The sequence below is a fragment of the Cornus florida genome, unplaced genomic scaffold, assembly GCF_030987335.1.
Source record: "Cornus florida cultivar Cherokee Brave unplaced genomic scaffold, ASM3098733v1 CherokeeBrave_3.0.0_Hap2_Chr03, whole genome shotgun sequence".
Lineage (NCBI taxonomy): Eukaryota > Viridiplantae > Streptophyta > Magnoliopsida > Cornales > Cornaceae > Cornus > Cornus florida.
In genome coordinates this window covers 39,841,570-39,859,443 of record NW_026775573.1, presented here as the reverse complement: position 1 = coordinate 39,859,443, position 17,874 = coordinate 39,841,570, and the positions used below count along the sequence as shown (strand labels likewise).

At 31.1% G+C, this 17,874-nt stretch overlaps 1 protein-coding gene across 1 annotated transcript; it reads right to left on the bottom strand.

Moving 5' to 3' along the window:
• Positions 1–520: 520 nt before the first annotated feature.
• Positions 521–4,273, bottom strand: LOC132300333 (non-specific lipid transfer protein GPI-anchored 11). Its single transcript, XM_059797358.1, has 3 exons — positions 3,646–4,273; positions 3,260–3,283; positions 521–908 (listed from the first exon to the last, which is right to left on the bottom strand). Exons 1-3 carry the CDS (start codon positions 3,989–3,991, stop codon positions 730–732), a joined length of 549 nt encoding a protein of 182 aa, XP_059653341.1. The 5' UTR covers positions 3,992–4,273; the 3' UTR covers positions 521–729.
• Between the last annotated feature and the right edge of the window lie 13,601 nt (positions 4,274–17,874).

Below are 17,874 nucleotides of genomic sequence, written 5' to 3'. Positions count from 1 at the left end.
AGATAGTGGTGTGGTAAAATGGATTTTGATGCTCATGCAAATTTGATTATTTTTCAAATTTTATTTGGTATCTTTGATGAAGTCATTGAAAGTGATTTTTGTAACCAAAAAAAGTTCACTTCACCTTGGATTGAATCAAAGGCTTTCTTGAAACCCTAAAAAGGATCCCTTGTAAGCATTCTAGAGAAGCGCAATGCAAGAAGGCCCAAAGGAGATTCTTACTCGATTCTCACCCGGCACAAAAACACCCCGACAACGAGTCATTTACGAGTGATTGCATGTATCAGAGCTTGCAAAAGAGTCCAAAATGATTAGAGAATGGGATGATTCTTCGTTACCAAAAATATAAACTAAACCAAACACAACAGCATAGCCACAGCGGAAGAATTCCCATCCTTGAAAATTTGCACTCTTGATACAAAGCAACTTCAGCAAGAGAACCTAGAATAGGGAAGAGCTCAGAAGTCCCTCCCTTTCCTCGTTGAAAAAAAAAATAAAAAATAAAAAAAATAGCAAATAATTTTGCAGAGATAAAATGAACTAATATGAGTGGAATTAGCATAGTCTCCAACAAGTTTAAAGATAAAGACCACCCGCAAAATGAATTCTATCTACTGTCATACAACTAATACATGTAGAATGCTCCAATAGAAAACTTAAAAACGAACATCAAATTCTCCACCCTATTCACTCATCTCAAAATGGCAACCATACCATACAGTCAGCCTCTCAGAAGAAGGCGAATGACGCAACCACAAAGGCTGAAACTAGAGACCCGAGAGAGACAACAAGTGCCGAAGAACCAGAGCCAGCGGTTGCAGGAGCTGGTGCCGGAGCTAACTCACCAGCCGCTGAGGTGGGCACACCAGCACCAGAGCCTGGAGGGAGAGCAACAGATGGAGAAGAAGCTGCAATTTCATATCACAATGTACAATTGCATTAGAACTAGTACGCTCAACAAGAATTTCATCAAGCATAATACATATATAAACAATCTGTCCGTATAAGGAGCAATTACACAAACCACATTTCACTCATACTAATCTTCCTCCTCGGATCAAACTGAACCTGAAAGTAAGTTTCCAATTCAAAATGACGGATAATAAACTCTCCCTTCTTTCTCTATTCATTTGTACTAAATTTCCTCATCCACATTCTAATGGCCACAAGAAAAAATTACGTTAAAAAAAGCGAAGAAAGCCAACATATGCGTTTGTGCACCTGTTGCTCGAAATGCAAGTAATTGGCCAATTAACCCTTACAAACGTACAACTTTGATGTTAAGCTACCCTGAGATTTTCTTTTATTTTTATGAGAACAAATCCAGCTACATCATAAACTGAAGATTACTGATATGGGAGTTGTGTAATCAAACCTTACGAAAATTAATGGAAAAAACAGATTTGCTACCAAAATTTGCCAAATAAATTGACATTGATCTTACTAAACTTTCTAATTACCAATTCAACCTTATTAGGTAACTAACTTGCTATAGAAAAACCACAACCACCATGGCTAATAAGCGTACATTGTCATTATAAAATTTTGCCATTATAAAATTTTAAATCTACATACAGTGATCTAAAAGGTACTAATGCAGCTTCTCTTGATAAAAGATTATCATGATCTTTTATGAGAAACTTGATTTTAGTCATTAATTTTACCCAATAAATGACTAAAATCACTTTGTTCCAATATAATCAGGTTGAAACAAAATTGTTAATTCGGTTACTAATTTGAATAACAAGAGCAATGGGTAATATATTCCCCAAAATTAAGGTTTCTCCTAGGTATTAAAATTTACTCATTGTCAGACTAAAAAGAAATTAGGACCCTGCAGCCCCTAAGAATCAACAAAATCCAAATAATCACATGCTCACTAAAATGACCTAAAACTTCTGATGTTACCAACATGCCACGCTACTCTTATCAGAACCCATGAACAAAGAACACATTTGTCCACTTAAAAGAAAAAAACCAAATCTTTACATATGCTTGGAATGAATGGATTTGACAAGAAAGGGTAGAAAGTTCATTTAAAAATTAAAGAATAAAGATTAGATTTAGCTGGATTCAAACCAAATTTTAAAATCCATAATGTAACGGTTGGTTTGACCATGATTATAATCCTAATTAAGAACCCATGCTTTTCTGGCCAATTTTAGCTTATAACCAAACAGAGACAAACAGAATGCAGGGCTCATCAACCACGGTGGCCCCCACATAATGTTTGTCTCTTCCCCTTGATTATAAGAAAAACTTGTGCTTTATCCCTAATTTTTTAATAACTTCCAAGTCAAAAGTTGTGAATAGATCTACTCTCTTCACTATCTAGTATTAGAAGGAAGGATAAAAAAAAGAAATTTATGTCCAAGTCTTTCATGCCCTTCCTGGAATTTGGTTCCAAACATAGCTTACAATTTACAATTTAGGTGTAAAAGAGTCCTGCTACAAATGACAACAGTCAAGTTCCCCGACTACTCACATAGGCATATGTGGGTCTCACAATATGGTGGGGTCCACACATGCCCATGTGAGTAGACAGGCAACCATCTGAAGTCCATTATATCTTTTTCTAGTGCCAAATGGGTGAAATAAAGTCAATATTTGCTTTCACCATTATTGTAAAGTGAGTTACCATTTATTGTAACCAACTTCATTCACTGGATTACCTAAAAAGTCGTCAATAGATTAATCTCACATCACCAGTCATAAACAGTATCAGATTTTAGTAAAACCGCAATCAACTAATGACTTGCATTACCTAAAAAGTTCCAAACAAAAGCAAAAAGGAGGAAATTGGAAAATAAAAAAAGGGATTACAAAAAGATGATAGGGTCTGGAACTCTCCAAGTCATATATAGTACAACCCACATTCTAGAGCATTGACCAAACAATACCAACGCAGAATACTCATAACAACAATAATTAATTTCATGCTGATCAGATTCAATAGATTTTATAAAAAAAATAAAATATCTAATAAATAAACCTCTTACCAACCAAGTCAGAAATCTAAAATACTGAACAATTATTTAAGTAGTCAGATATCTAAAATATGCAACAAATTTTTAAACAATTCAAACATTCTCCTTTAAGATCAGCAACAAATAGATATAATGAAAAATCAACAGAATAAAAAGAAATAATGATATTCAACCGATAACATCAAAGATCAGAGGTAAGAAAATGAAAAAAAGAGAACAAATGTAAACAAAAACAGAGAACTAAACAGTCAAAAGATCAGATCTGGACATACCAGGAGCAGCACCACTGAGACTCACTGCCACAAAAATAAAAATAAAAATTCTTTGTCAGTCCTAAACTCTACACTTGCACATGTAAAATATATGCATAACATCATCTATATATTATTCAGTAGATCTACTTGTTTTAAAAGAAAAAAAAAAAAAAAAAAAATTCAAGAAGATACAAGAAACAATAATATGAGTTTAATGAAAATATTAGATTCCAACTAATTTCTCCAGTAACATTTTTTTTCCCAGCGAAAACATTTTCTCAAGGAAACCACTAGAAACAAACAAAAAATGGGTAAAGAAAATCATGAAAGAGAGTGTAACAAATTTTCTCGGGAAAACATTTTCTCGGAAAGCAAACTAACAGAAACAGGATATAAGAACTCACATCCACAGTTACTGACAGAAGGAGCAGAGACATGGCAAGCAGAGGGAAGAGCTAGGGCTTTGGTGACATTCAAGGTCACACCCAACTGGGCACTGCTCTTGAACGCCTCACAGAGACACTCTGCATCGGCTTTCAACACCGTCTTCAACCCCGAACAACACGAACTCTCTGGCTTCGTCGCGGTACTGCCATTGGTGACATAAGTGAGACAATCGGCCATGCTCAGAACCAAGCTCGAGCAGTCAACAGACGGCGCTGGGGCGTGATGGGTCGTCCCGGATTCAACATTTTGGACGGCCAAGATGGCCAGAACGAAGCAGAGAGCAGTCATCGTCTTCATCGCCATTTTCAGAGATGGGTTTTCAAGAAATGCCTCTAAATTTGGTAGATGAGAAAAGAGAGTTTTAGAGAGAGAGAGGGTTCTAGAATTTGTGGATGATTTGGGGGTGATTTTGGGGGGTTATATATAAAGATATAACGATGAGAGAGAGTGGAGAGAAAGGGCAGAAGAAAATACAAGGGGTTTTGGGGCGGTGTGATTTCTAGAGAGAGAGAAAGGGGAGAAGTGCTTGCTTGTTAGAGCGAGGTGAGGAGGGTGCGCCATGTGCGCACGGAAGTCGGTACCAGTTTAACATGGGCCTACGTGTTGGGCATCTGTGTTCAAGTTTCTCTCAACGATGGAGAGTTTTTTACATATTTTGAATTTTGAAATTAGATTTTCAAATAAAAAAATTGCATATAAAAAATCCCAACTTTTTGTGCTTGCCAAATATTAAATTTTAAATTATTCCAGAGTTATTTAAAATAAAAAATAACCATGATAAACAATTTAATTTATATTTTTCTTTCCTACTCATATGTCATATACATATAAAATATATGGGAGTTTAATGTTGATAAAATACTCAAAGAGTTTGATGTCTAAGCATCCGTCATTGCGTCAAATGCTGACATTTCATATACACTTTCAGATATATGACACTTTATCATCGTGTTCATTATTTAAAAATAAATTTCATTATTTCTAACATTTAGTAAAACAAATACAAAATAACATTATAAACATATATAATAAAGGACAATATTTGTCTACTCGATGCTGAATAAAAAGTTTATACTTATTTTAATATGGTGTAAAATTAATGGAACACGTATCCCTATAATATAAAATAATAAAAATTAAAAAATTTGAGAAGTTATCGTGATTAAACCCCATATGATCAAATCTCTCTCTCCTCCTCTCTCTTAAACAATTTTGGTTTTCTCTTTTTGTTTAGGGAGTGAATGAAAAAGGGATATAGCTGAAAAAAAATAAAATAAAATAAAATAATATTACAAGATACAAACAATCAACCAATCATCTATCGAAATCTGATTTTAATTTTATATAATTGGATGTATTTTAGATAAAAACAATTGTTAGTATATGTAAGGAATACAAATCATGAAAGATAAAAATTAAAACTTCCCGTATTAACATATTAGGGTTTTAGAAAAATAGTTTGAGAGAGAGAAAGATAGGGAGATAGTTAAATTATGATTTACTTTATATCATTTTGGGTTGACTCGATAAACATTCAATTTTTTAAATTTTTATTATTTTTTATTTTATGAATCCTTGTTCCACTAATTTTACGCCACATCATGGGTAAGTATGAACTTCTTTACTCACGGGTGAGTAGATAAGTATTATTTTATAATAAATTACATATTTTTTAACGTATTGATCATACTTTGTACATAAAATTCTATAATTGGATGTAACTTTAAATTTATAAAAAAAGTAGATTAAATATTTTTTTAAATACGAATAAATTTATCTTAAACTCATGCTCTTAACACATCTTTAATTTTACAACCCATCAGCTCATGATTGCATATACTACATGTGTGTGTGTGTGTGTGTGTAAAGAGAGAGATCATATGAGAAGCGTGCATTGAAGAAAGTGGCGGAATTATAGCGAGTGGGTTGAGATGTAGACAAAGAAACTTTAATTTCAATGGCCGTGTAAATGGAATCATATGCGCTGTGGAGAGATTTGATAAGTATAATTGTGGTTTCAAATCTTCTATTTGTGTGATTTTATGCGTAAACTTTTGACCGAAAATTGGCGCTAATCAAGCATTTTGTTTAGTTAAATATTTACTGTAAATTTTAGTAAACATTTGTGGAAAAAGACTTTTATTTTGTGGGCCCATAAATGATGGGCCTCGCTACAACGTGACCCCACTAGGGCTTCATGGTGCTCATGCTCGTGTCGGTTTTATACGGCGCATGATTTTAAAAACCTTTTGTTTGGGTCATCAGTCAATTTGGGTCAATCAAAGTCTAAAGTCTACACCGACCGGACATCATAGTAAAAAAAATATATACATAAATATATATATAAACATCTGTATATATTTATTGAACTGTATTTACTTACCAAAAAAGAAAAGAAAAATCAATTGAATTTAAGAAAAGACCGTATATGTATTGTGTAAAAGTACCTTAAATTTTAAAAAATATAGAATATAAAGATGATAATTTAGTACAAATGTTATTAGGAGGTTAACATGTTGTCATGAGTTCTCTATTTTTTTTTTTTTTTTTTTTCTTGATTCTCGATCATGTAAAAATATTGATGTGCGCATTTAACGATTTGAAAGAGAATTATATGAGGATTATAACGTTAAAATTTTGTACCAAAATTTATTTAAAGTAGATGACACAAATCAATCAAATTTTTACTTTTTTTATTTTAATTTCTCTTGATCAAAATTATTATATTTGACTCTCTCGTCTATTTTTATTTTATGATTTTTGAGTTGTTTTTTTTAATAGTAAGATCACTTTAATATTGAGCCAATTGGCTATGTGCATTATTGTTTTCTAATTTAAAATATACTAATTTAGGAAAGAGCTAATGATATTTGTGTTGAGGTGGACTTACAGTTGCATTACTCAAACTGAGAGAGAAGAGCTGTATAATGTGTATAATTCTTACTTCCTCACATTCTATGAATCAAGGAAAATGATTTTTGTATTGAGTAGTTTCAGTAAATTGTTAAATTTATTTTTTAAATTATTTAATTATATAACAAATAATGAAATAAAATTTTTTATTTAATTATATTTAATATAAATAATTAATTAAAAATTATTTAATTAAATAATTCACTATAAATATTTGATGTGAGTACTCGTGAATCAATGAGTTTGGGATTTTGATACTAAGGTGTCAAATTAGTTGTCGCATTCCATCATTGAATAATGATGTGGGTCAATAACGACTCCTTGATTTTTGGATTTTGATACTAACTCTTGGTATTAGTTGTCCACTTTGTTCATAATTTTTAAGAAAATATACAATTAATGTCTTGTATCTTTTAAAATTAGTAAGCTTTTCTATTTAACTTTAAATATATATAATACGTAATACCCAAGTTAGATAATTTTTGAAAAGTTAAATAATAATTATGAAAGTTTTTTTTTTTATATTGTTTTTTAGACTTTCCAAAATGATACACCTAAAAAACAAAAAAAAACTACTAATATAGGACAAAGGGAGCACCTATTTATTTATTAAATTTATTTTTCCTAAGAATTTTTTTAGAATTTTAAACATAAATATAAATAAATAATTTATTTCCATGTAAAATCGTTTACAAGAAAATATAATTCACAACAAAAATGTGATTTACTTGCAAACAAATAGTCTTCATTATATATATATATGGTGTGCGAGAAGTAAATTTTTTTTCTAATAATTATATTATGATAATATGATAAAATAAAATAAAAATTCCATTTTAATGTTCAAAAGGTTGTTAAACATGTATTCCGAAGTCTACTAGAAGTATAGTTATGTGATATTTATTAAAATTAAAATATTTACATATTTTAAAGTTATAGATACATTTAGGGAGTGTCGAACATATTTGATATAGTCTTATAGACACGATACAAGTACACCCTTGTAAAAGTATATGTGCTTCTTAGATGATAACCTATCTATCTACCCAAATGAGAGGGGAGGGTTTAAGCCCCTATAAGAACACATGGATGCATATGGTTTTTGTCGAGAAAAAAAAAAATCTCAATCTATTACATAAAATATAATGTTGCGTTTGGTGTGCAGGAATGAAATAAAATACAAGTAGGAATGGAATGGAATACAATACAAGTAGGAATTGAATGAAATGGAATGGCCATTCTCATTATATTGTTTGGTTGTCAAAAGCGAAAGTTAAATGATCGAAGTAAATATGAAGTGTGTAGGAATGAAATGATAATAACCATTCTAGTGTTTGGTTGGACAAATTTAAAATTTAGAATGACATAAATTTCAAATTAAGTTCTCTAAAATATCTCTCTTAAAAATAAATAAATTAAATTAACAAAATGACATTCTTCTATAATTTTTTAAAAATAAATGGTGGTAGTGGCAGTGATGGATTGTGGTAGAGGTGGAAAGCGATAATGGTGTAGGAGGTGGTGGTAGAAGGCGACAGCGGTGACAATGGTGGAAGGTGGTGGCAACGATGTTGGTGGAAGGTAGTGGTGGAAGCCTAATGGAGGTGACTGTAGTGGTGGTGGAAGGCAGTGTAGCTGGCGGTGGTGGTGGAAGGTAGTAGAGGTGGTCATGGTGGAAGGTGGTGGCAGTGACGGTGGTGGTAGAAGGCAGTGGAGGTGGCGATGGTGGAAGGTGGTGGTAGAGGACGATGGCGATGGTGGTGGTGAAAGGCGGTGGTGGTGATGGAAGGTAATGACGATGGTGGTGATGAAAGCAGTGGCGGTGGAAGGAGGTAGCAGTGGTGAAAGGCAGTGGTGGCGATGGTAGAAGGTGGTGGTAGTGGCAATGGTGGAAGGAGGTAGCGGTGGTGAAAGGCAGTGGTGGCGATGGTAGAAGGTGGTGGTAGTGGCGATGGTGGAAGGTGGCGGTGGTAGTTGCTGCAAAGGAAGGTGGTGGTAGTGGTGAAAGGCGGCGGTGGTGGTGGAAAGCGGTGGGCGGTGGTGGTTGTGGTGGAAGTTGGTGGTGGTAAAAGGCGGTGGTGGTTGTAGTGGTAGTTTTTTGACTTAGATATGGGGTTTTTTTGAAAAGTTGTTTTTTAAAAAAAATTACTTGGGAATGTAATGGCCATTCAGTTTAGTTGTGGAATGAATTTTCATTTACATGAATGGTCATTCCACTTTAAATTGCGTATCAAACAAATGAATAGTTAGAATAAATATTTCATTCCATTTCATTCCTGCACACTAAATATAGCATAAATTCTTTCATTTTCAAATATATTGATTTACCCTAATGTCACCCCTTGATTTTCAAATCATTATGATATTGAAATGTATTATTTCTTTGATCCACCAACGTTATCACATGTTGATTCTGGAGTCATGGAACTTGTTATGATCACTTTTGGAAAACTAAAAAAGAAAATTGAAAGGCAACACTCTTTAGAAACGCAATTGTGAATGAGTTTGGTAAATGTGGGCATGGGTCCAAATTCAAAAAGTAAACTTGTTGCATTTGCCAGCAAACTGGGCTGAATGTGACATCTAGGAAATGGGAATAGGGACTTTCCAATCACATTGTTATGTGACTTGAGAATGACTGGTTTAAATGGCAAAAATCAATTTCTTAAATTCACTAATTGCTCCAAGGAAGATTATTAATATGTCACGAATCTTCCTTTGTTAGGTGTATGAATAACAAAATAACTGCCTCAGGTACCATGTGACGTGGTTTGCGATATATCATTTACGTGAGGTTTGGTAGTCTGGTCCTAACCTTTGGCCGAAGTTAATGGTGAATTTTTTTTAGCAGGTGTCGCTCTTACGTTTCTTCTTTCAAATTCACTCTCGCTTCCGCTTCCGCTTTCGCTTTATGTGACTTAGGGTGCAAAGATTCAAAGTTAGATTTCCTAATCTTTGATAGAAGTTAGTAGGTGTAAAAGTTCAAAGTCGTGATCCCTTGGACAAAGGAAAGCAACCAAATCATTAACCTACCAAGGCATTAGCATGTTATTTGACGTTGGTAATTAGAACTATCAACTATGGCTATAAAACTACTTTTGGCACGCGCACACCCAAAAAAAATATGGGAAAAATTACACTTAAGTAGATTTAGGAGCTTTAAATAACAAATTGATCTATTTTTAAAGTTAATTTTTTAATTTGGCCAAGTTAGGTAAAATAATTATATATACATAAATAACTATTATTTATGTTCAAAATTTCTTCCAAACTCTTATTTCAAAATACCAAAATATCCTTCCTAAATCAAATAATTATTTCATTCATAAAATTTAGAAAAATAATATTTTTTAGTTGACTTTCAACTTGGCATTTTTGCATATGGTGTATATATTACTAAAATAAATAAAATAAAAAACAACATACATATATATATATATATATATATATATATATATATATATATATATATATATATGATGATGATGATGATGATGATGATGATGATGATCCTATATATATGTGTGTATGTGTAATTTTAACCATATCTCCTAATTCATATCAAATATAAACCTGTAAATGTGAAAACTTTTCTATGAATATATATATATATATATATATATATATATATATATATACACACATACAGTACAGACAGTATACACACATCGTAGAGGGAGCTCATGAAAAAACTAAATGGTTACTTCAGTAAATGGTACACCAGCAATCATTTTTTTATTTATTTATAAAACAAGTATAATTAATTGAACCAAAAAATTGATGATCATCTCAAGGCATGCACCACAACAAAGAGGATTTATATATTCTTGAGTTTAATTATATTTTTCTTTTTGGGGACTAACCTTTGATTGTCCTATTTTTTATTATATTGAATCTTTTTTATTATTTATACTAGTTCTCGTGTGTGTGTGTGTGTGTGTGTGTGTGTGTGTGTGTGTGTGTGTGTGTGAAAGTTGCAGCAATATAGTTCAAAGTTAAAAGGAAAAATCTTATTTTCTTATTTTTTTTAAGTAAATAAATTATTTAAAGAAATTACTTGATTTTAGGGGAATAATTTTTAGTATTTTGGAATAATTGTTTGGAGGGCATTTTGGACCTAAACAAAAGTTATTAATGCATATGTAATTATTTTACTTAATTCAACCAAAGTGAAAAATGAACTTTTAAAATAGACCATTTTGTTTATTTAAAGTTGTTAACTCTGTGTAAGTGTAGTTTTCCCAAATATATATATGGTGGGTGGATTATACTTTAATTTTTATCCAATTAAATTAATTAGAGCTATAGGGAATTTATTTATTTTTCAAGAAAAGAATGTTAGATAGGCTCGAAGTCGGGCTCCTTAAAACAATAAAGAGCAACCCAACCGCTGGGCTACAAAGGCATTCGCAGAACAATTACATTCAAAAAAATAACATTGACTTTTTTTTTTTTTTAACCTAGGAAACTTTAAAATTGACCCAATGAAATTATAGAAAAATCCCATGATTGCCCTCACAATATTCTTTATCTTGTTTTGTTGATAGAGGCTGCTCCTCTACATAATTACATTAATCTCCCCTGAAATTTTGTCAAATTACACATGAATAGAGCGTTTCAGGTTTATTACTTTGATCTCTCTTAGAGGTTTGGTGCGTGTTTTCAATAACACCCCTTTCGTTAAATTTTTTTTATATATAAGGATCATGTTGCCATTCCTTTGAGTGAGGGTGTTTTTTTAATAATGTTGGACAAACAAAGTAATTTATTTATTAAAAAAATTAAAATATAAAGGATATTATTGGCTTTTCAGACTCAAAGAAGCGGCCAAAGTAATAATGACCAAATAGTTCATTTATGACCGATTTATCCAAAACTCAAGAAAAATCAATGTAATTGATTATAAAATAAATGCTTGCAGTGGACGACCATTGTACGTGAACAATACTTAAGCATAGGGATAAGAAACAATCATTTCTCAAAGGGTTCAAGTCACCGCCAGGTAAAAGGATTCAAAGTGAATGTATTAGGCCCGATTTGGCTAGTGCTTTTACTTTGTGTTTTTTACTTTTGCTAGCATATTATAGCGAAACAAAAATATGAAGCATGTTTGGTAATATTTGCTGTGCTTTTTAATAATACCGAAACGCTTCCAAAATTAAGGTCAAAATCGAAAGTATCAAAATGATATTTTTGTTTGCTTCTGCACTGTAGCAAAGTATTAGTCATAAAAAAATAAAAAATAAAAAAATAAAAAAAAAAACATTTTTAGTTAATCATTCAAATTTTCAAACTGCATCACTTTTTATTAAACATGTTTTCATATTTTTGCTTATAAAAATCTTATAACAAATTTACATTACCAAACAAGTTTTTAAATAATGTTAAACACACTTTAAAAGTAGAAATATTACTTTTGTTTCGGATCAAAGTAAAAGCACAAAGCAACTATGGTTGTCAAATGGGCCCTTTGTTTATTTGTTTCCAAGATAACAAAATAAAAAAATTAGTCGCTAAAACTTAAAACAGTTTTTTTTTTTTAATTCAATGATTAAATTAAAAAAATGATTGTTATAATTTAATAAGAATATCTAAATAAGTAATTATTTATTAATTCGATCACAATACTACTCCATTTGTTTCAACTTAAGTGCTTATAGGGAGTAATAATTTTTTAAAAAACACGTGAGCATACATCGTTTTTTTGAAAAGTTATTAACTTACTTTTTAAATTTTGAATATTTAAATTTAAAATTAAACTCAAATAATATATATAAAAATGTGTAAAACATATTGTTTAAAAAAAAAAAAACGTGAACTATTATAGGCAAAGAAGAAAATATGGGATTGAGGGATTATGATTTATTAACGTTAGTGGCGGTGGTATTAAAAAAAATGGGACCCATCTGTTGCGTCGTACAAAATTAGTAAAGACTTGAAAGAAGTAATTAAAATGTGGCAGAGAATCAAAGATGGCAGAGGAGACCACAGGTCTGTCAAGTGATCCAAGCTTTTCCCACATCATGATATAACCAGTCTGAAGCTGGCGTTAAAAGAATTTTCAAAGTCTTGCTTTTGAAAAAAAAAAAAAAAAAAAAAATGAAATAAAATGTCTTTTCTTTTGTGAGCCCACTTTCCTCTGCTTTTATTAGTCAGGCATGCATTGTTGTTATTATTGCCACTAATTGAGCTGGTGAGTGTGAGTCCCTCTGGGTTTTTCTCTTTGATGGGGCCACTTTGAACATCGGCAGCTTTATGCATAATAGCTAAAATTGTAGTAAGGGTATTTTTGGCTTGAGTTTTATTTTTGTTGTTTAATTTTAATTTAAAATAAAATAAGTATTTTGTTATAAAATGTTTTGAATGATAATTAGAAACATGTTTAGTTATATTCATTTGTTATAATATTTTTAAAAGTAAAAATATGAAAATATATTTGATAAAAAAATATTATAAGTTTGAAAATATAAAGATTAATTTAAAAATATCATTCAAGAGTTTTTTTTTTTTTAAATACATATATATTGTTCATCGCTACAATATCAAATGTTACGGTGTGAAAATATATAAAAATACCAAATTGGTGTTTCGATTTTTGATCCCTATTCACGAAAAACAAATACACAAAACATTAAAATCAAAACACATACCAAACAATAAGGGCATGTTTGATGGGTTTACTCTGATCTTCGATGGGCTTACTTTGAACATTGACATCTTTATACATTGCTAAAATTGTTATGAGGGCATGTTTTGTATATGTTTTGTATTTAGTGTTTTATTTTAACTTGAAATAAAATAAGTATTTTGTTATAAAGTATTTTAAATAGTAATCGAAAATATGTTTAGTAACGTTCATTTGTTACAATATTTTTGAAAGAAAAAACATAAAAATATAAATATTACAAGTTTACAAAATATAAAGGTTAGTTTAAAAATGTCATTGAAGAGTTTTTTTTTTTATTTTAAAAAACTGTCTATTGCTACAGTACCAAACGTTACAGCGCGTAAATGCATAAACACACCAAATTTGTGTTTCGATTTTTTGCCACTATTCACGAGACACAAAAATAAAAACACTAAAACCAAAATGCGTACCAAACAGACCCTAAATCTATTAATAATATAAAAAAATAATTAACAGATACATTCATATATAATTGATCTTGCATAATGTCATTTTATTGATTGGTCACTTCAAAGAGTACACCATTTGTTAGGGAAAAAAAAAATGTTTCTCAAACCAGAAAACTAATAAGCCTAAAAACAAAATAGGGATGCAAATTAGTGTAGAATTTCGATCAATCACAACTAGACATGCAAATTAAGATGTTAATTTTATTTTGATTTTGTTTACTTGTCGAGTTGTCCCTAATCATGTAAAAAATTCTTAAATTGAATACAGCACAAATTTCATCTTATTATAGTGTCATTGTATGCTACAAAAGTAAAAAATTTAATTGACTAATATATATATATATATATATAACAAAATTGACTAATTGAATAGACCTAAGATCATGTAAAATCTCATGTGAATATATATGGTCATCTACAAGTCACAATATTTACTATGTTCAAATTTTCAGAATTAGAACAAAATGTTTTACATTTGACATACATAGTACTGCATCAACATTATCAAGACAATATAATATACCCACAAAACCTCAAAAGAATCAAAGAAATCATAAGGTAGATAATATATATATATCTATATATAAAGAAACGGTGGCTCTAATCATTTGTTAGTAACACTGTTAAGGTCAAAACTCTACCAAGAGATTCTATGTAGAATTATAGATTGCTTTATAGGTGAAATTTGAATTCACTGATTGTTTTGCCTTTATTTAAAATCCAAATCATGGAGATTTTAATAGATTCTTGTCAAAACTCACTAGAAGTAAAAGAACAACAAATGTTAACTATGAACAAAGGCCCCCCATTTATTAAGTGTCATGTAAGTTCTTTGAAAGAACAACAAATGTTAAAGTCAAACAATGACCTAAATCAAATTATTATTATTTGATTGGAAAGCATGAAAATATTTTTTAGAGCAAAAAATATGTACTTTATATATGTATCTATATATTAAAATTCTACTATTCCAGATTATATAATTTTAGTCTGACATATATTATTTTTTAAGAAAAAAAAATTGTATTTCTTCACTTATAAATAGGAACAAATAAATACTAAATGCATTGTAGCTTAGTAATACTTATTTGTCATTCAAAGTAAAAGGTCCAATGTTCAATTCCTCAAAGTGAAAAGGAAAAAAAGAAAAGAAAAGAAGAAACAGGTTTAAAGAAGAAATTGAAAAAACCAATGTTTTATTCTTCACTGTTGTCAGTTGTACTTTATATATGTATCTATATATTAAAATTCTACTATTCCAAATTATATAATTTTACTGTGACATCTCTGTTATTAGTGGGCTGGGTTGCATGGAGGAGATCACTTTTAAAGACTTTAACTAGACTCTGCTCTTATTAAGTTAGTCATTCTTTCTTCCCACATGTACAATCGAATAACTTATGTTTTGAATTACTGAGTAAGCGCCCTCTTGTTATAGCCAGTAACAGAGTCATGCTTAATTCTTGATCTGATGCCGGGCCAAGCACTTCGCTCGGAAGGCGTTCGGGTGAGCCACTTGGGTAGAGAGGGTGACCCGACCGTAACGAGAGCGTTGTGAGTTCGGGTGGGAGAGAATGTTACAAGGGAAGACTTGTATGGGTAGGTATGTAGCACTACCCAACGACTTTAGCTTTTGAGTAAATGAGTAAATGAGCAAGCGCTACTTAATGGCTTTAGCTTTTGAGTAAATGAGTAATGAAATGGGTAGGTATGCAGCACTACCCAATGACGTTAGTTTTTGGATAAAAGAGTAAGCGCCACCTGTTACAATAGTCTCATAGTCGAACACATCCGATTTCATTTATATGTGTAAAGCCGACTATTGGCTTCTTTAGAGCCCGTTTGATTCTCCACTGCTTATAAACACTTTTATTTTGAAAAATTACATTTAGATGTATTTACTATTATCAAATATGATAACATCATATTAAATGATATTATTGTAAAATTAGCGTAGAAATGTTTAAGAAAATATTGTTACAAAATAAATTTAAAAATAATTTGATTATGAAAACTACTTATTATAATATGCCATCAAACATTTAACATGTTTTTTTATTGACAATAATTTCTTGACTGCTTTGTTTTTTTTTTTTTAAGACCATTCACGAACGGGAACTTAGTCATTTTCCTCATGATCTAATCGCCATCATTTGCAATTTCCTTTGTTCTTTGGACAACTCGGATGAATCCCCGTTGGAATTAATGGGAAAAACATATATGCCAAGAATGTCCATTACAAAGCTCCGCCAATTGCCATGCCCGTTAGATTTTATTTATTTATTTATTTGTTTTCTAAGTTAAACAGTCGGATCATTCTAACAAGTTGATTTTAGTAAATGGGTCGGACCATGGTAAAAATGGTTCAGCCAACTTTATTTAGAAGTTAGAGGATACAAGTACAACAGATCAAACCATTTCAATCTTAACTTGCATTCAACCTATTAATTTAGATTTCTAAATCTTGGAAAAAAAAATTTAGATTGCTAACTTATTTTGACTAGCCACAATTTTTTTTTTTTTTTATGGATCCAAATTCAACCCAGTGAATAATTGTATATTTTTTTTTATAGAAAAATTAAGCCAAGTCTTTTTACAAATGATGGTGTAAATGTTTTATTATTATTATTATTATTATTTTTTTGTCGTTGTTTTTTTTTTTTTCCTTACAGAAATAGCAATGCTATATAGATAAAAGAAAATTACAAAAATATTAGTATTTCCAAACACAAATATTAATATTTTACATATTAAAAAACTAAAACAAGTATATTCTTTCAAAGATGGCAATTCTCAGCATTGTTCTTGTCACGAGGTGTAATAATCATCTTATTAGAAAAACTCAATCATCCACTCATATCCACCCCCTTTGATATTGAAATACAACAATCTTTTCTTCCAGCCAACGAAGATGAACCCGCTGATGGCTAGAATCCCTCATTTTCCCACAAACCTTGGCCAATAATTGAGAATGATTATTGTCCAAGACTATTTCATTGTTAAAGGGACACCACCTATTTATATGATCAAACCCTAGAAATCTGCCCTTAAATATCTAGCGTTTTACAAAATTCTCTGCACTTTCAGAATATTCTGTAACATATAAATTCCTACCAACTCTCCAATGTTTTGGAATTCTCCACCACTCTCCAACATTCAACAATTCTCTACAAAAGGGTGGAGGACTTTAGAATAACTCTCCTAATGTCATGCAGATTCCACGCAGAGTCCTTCTCAGTGTGCGCGTGTTGCATGTGTGGCACAACCTACTAGTAAATAAGTGAGGCGTGACACTTTGTTACCAAGACTCAGTGACACTTTGTTACCAAGACCAAACCATTCTACCCTATCATATTATTAACCAATTTCTTGTTGCCCAAAATATAAAAATGTATTATAAACTTTTAGCTAAGAAACTGAACCCAACTCTCTCCATTTTCACTGATTATTAGCTGCACACTCTTGGTAGAGAGGAGACAAATCAGTGACTCAATCATATTAGCCCAAGAGCTATTCCTAGGCCACCACAAAGCTTCAAAACCTACCAATGTACCCTAGAAGATGATCTAAAAAGAGCAATTGCTGTTGGTTGGGAATTTTTAATTGATGCATTATCCATATATTTGGCTACCCAAAAACATTCATTTTTGGATAGAAGCTTGCATAACCTCTCCATCATTTTCCATATCTTAAATGGGAACTACAGGCATGGGGTTTAGAGGAGTGAGAGGCCTGAGGCAAGGTGGCCTTCTATCACCACTCTAATTTTCCCTTGTTATGTTAGTCTTATCCTCCATCATCAAGAAACTAACCTTAAAAATCTCTCCTTCAAATATCACTCCAAATGCAAGAAAATGAGAATAATCCACCTCTCTTTTGCTGATGATTTAATCCTCTTTTTCCATGGGAACTTTGAGTCAGTTCAGGTCCTAAAATTAAGCTGCAATATTGGATAAATTTTTCTGAGCTTTACTCAGCACTGTTTCTCAAGAGTGGATTTGAAAAAAAAAGAAAGAAAGATAAGAGTCACTGATTTATTGGTATTTGGAAAGGGAAGCTTACCGTAAGGCATCTAGGTGTTCCTTTGATCTCCACCAGACTCGAGGCCATTGAATACAAATGCTTAATGGAGTTAC

What these genes read in the sequence shown, in the direction of transcription:
- LOC132300333 (XM_059797358.1), bottom strand. Translation starts at nt 3,991, where the DNA reads ATGGCGATGAAGACGATGACTGCTCTCTGCTTCGTTCTGGCCATCTTG. An exon ending in TTCTGTCAGTAACTGTGGAT is followed by an intron (nt 3,284 to 3,645) that starts GTGAGTTCTTAT and finishes TTTTTGTGGCAG; the next exon opens with TGAGTCTCAGTGGTGCTGCT. An exon ending in TCTCAGTGGTGCTGCTCCTG is followed by an intron (nt 909 to 3,259) that starts GTATGTCCAGAT and finishes ATGAAATTGCAG; the next exon opens with CTTCTTCTCCATCTGTTGCT.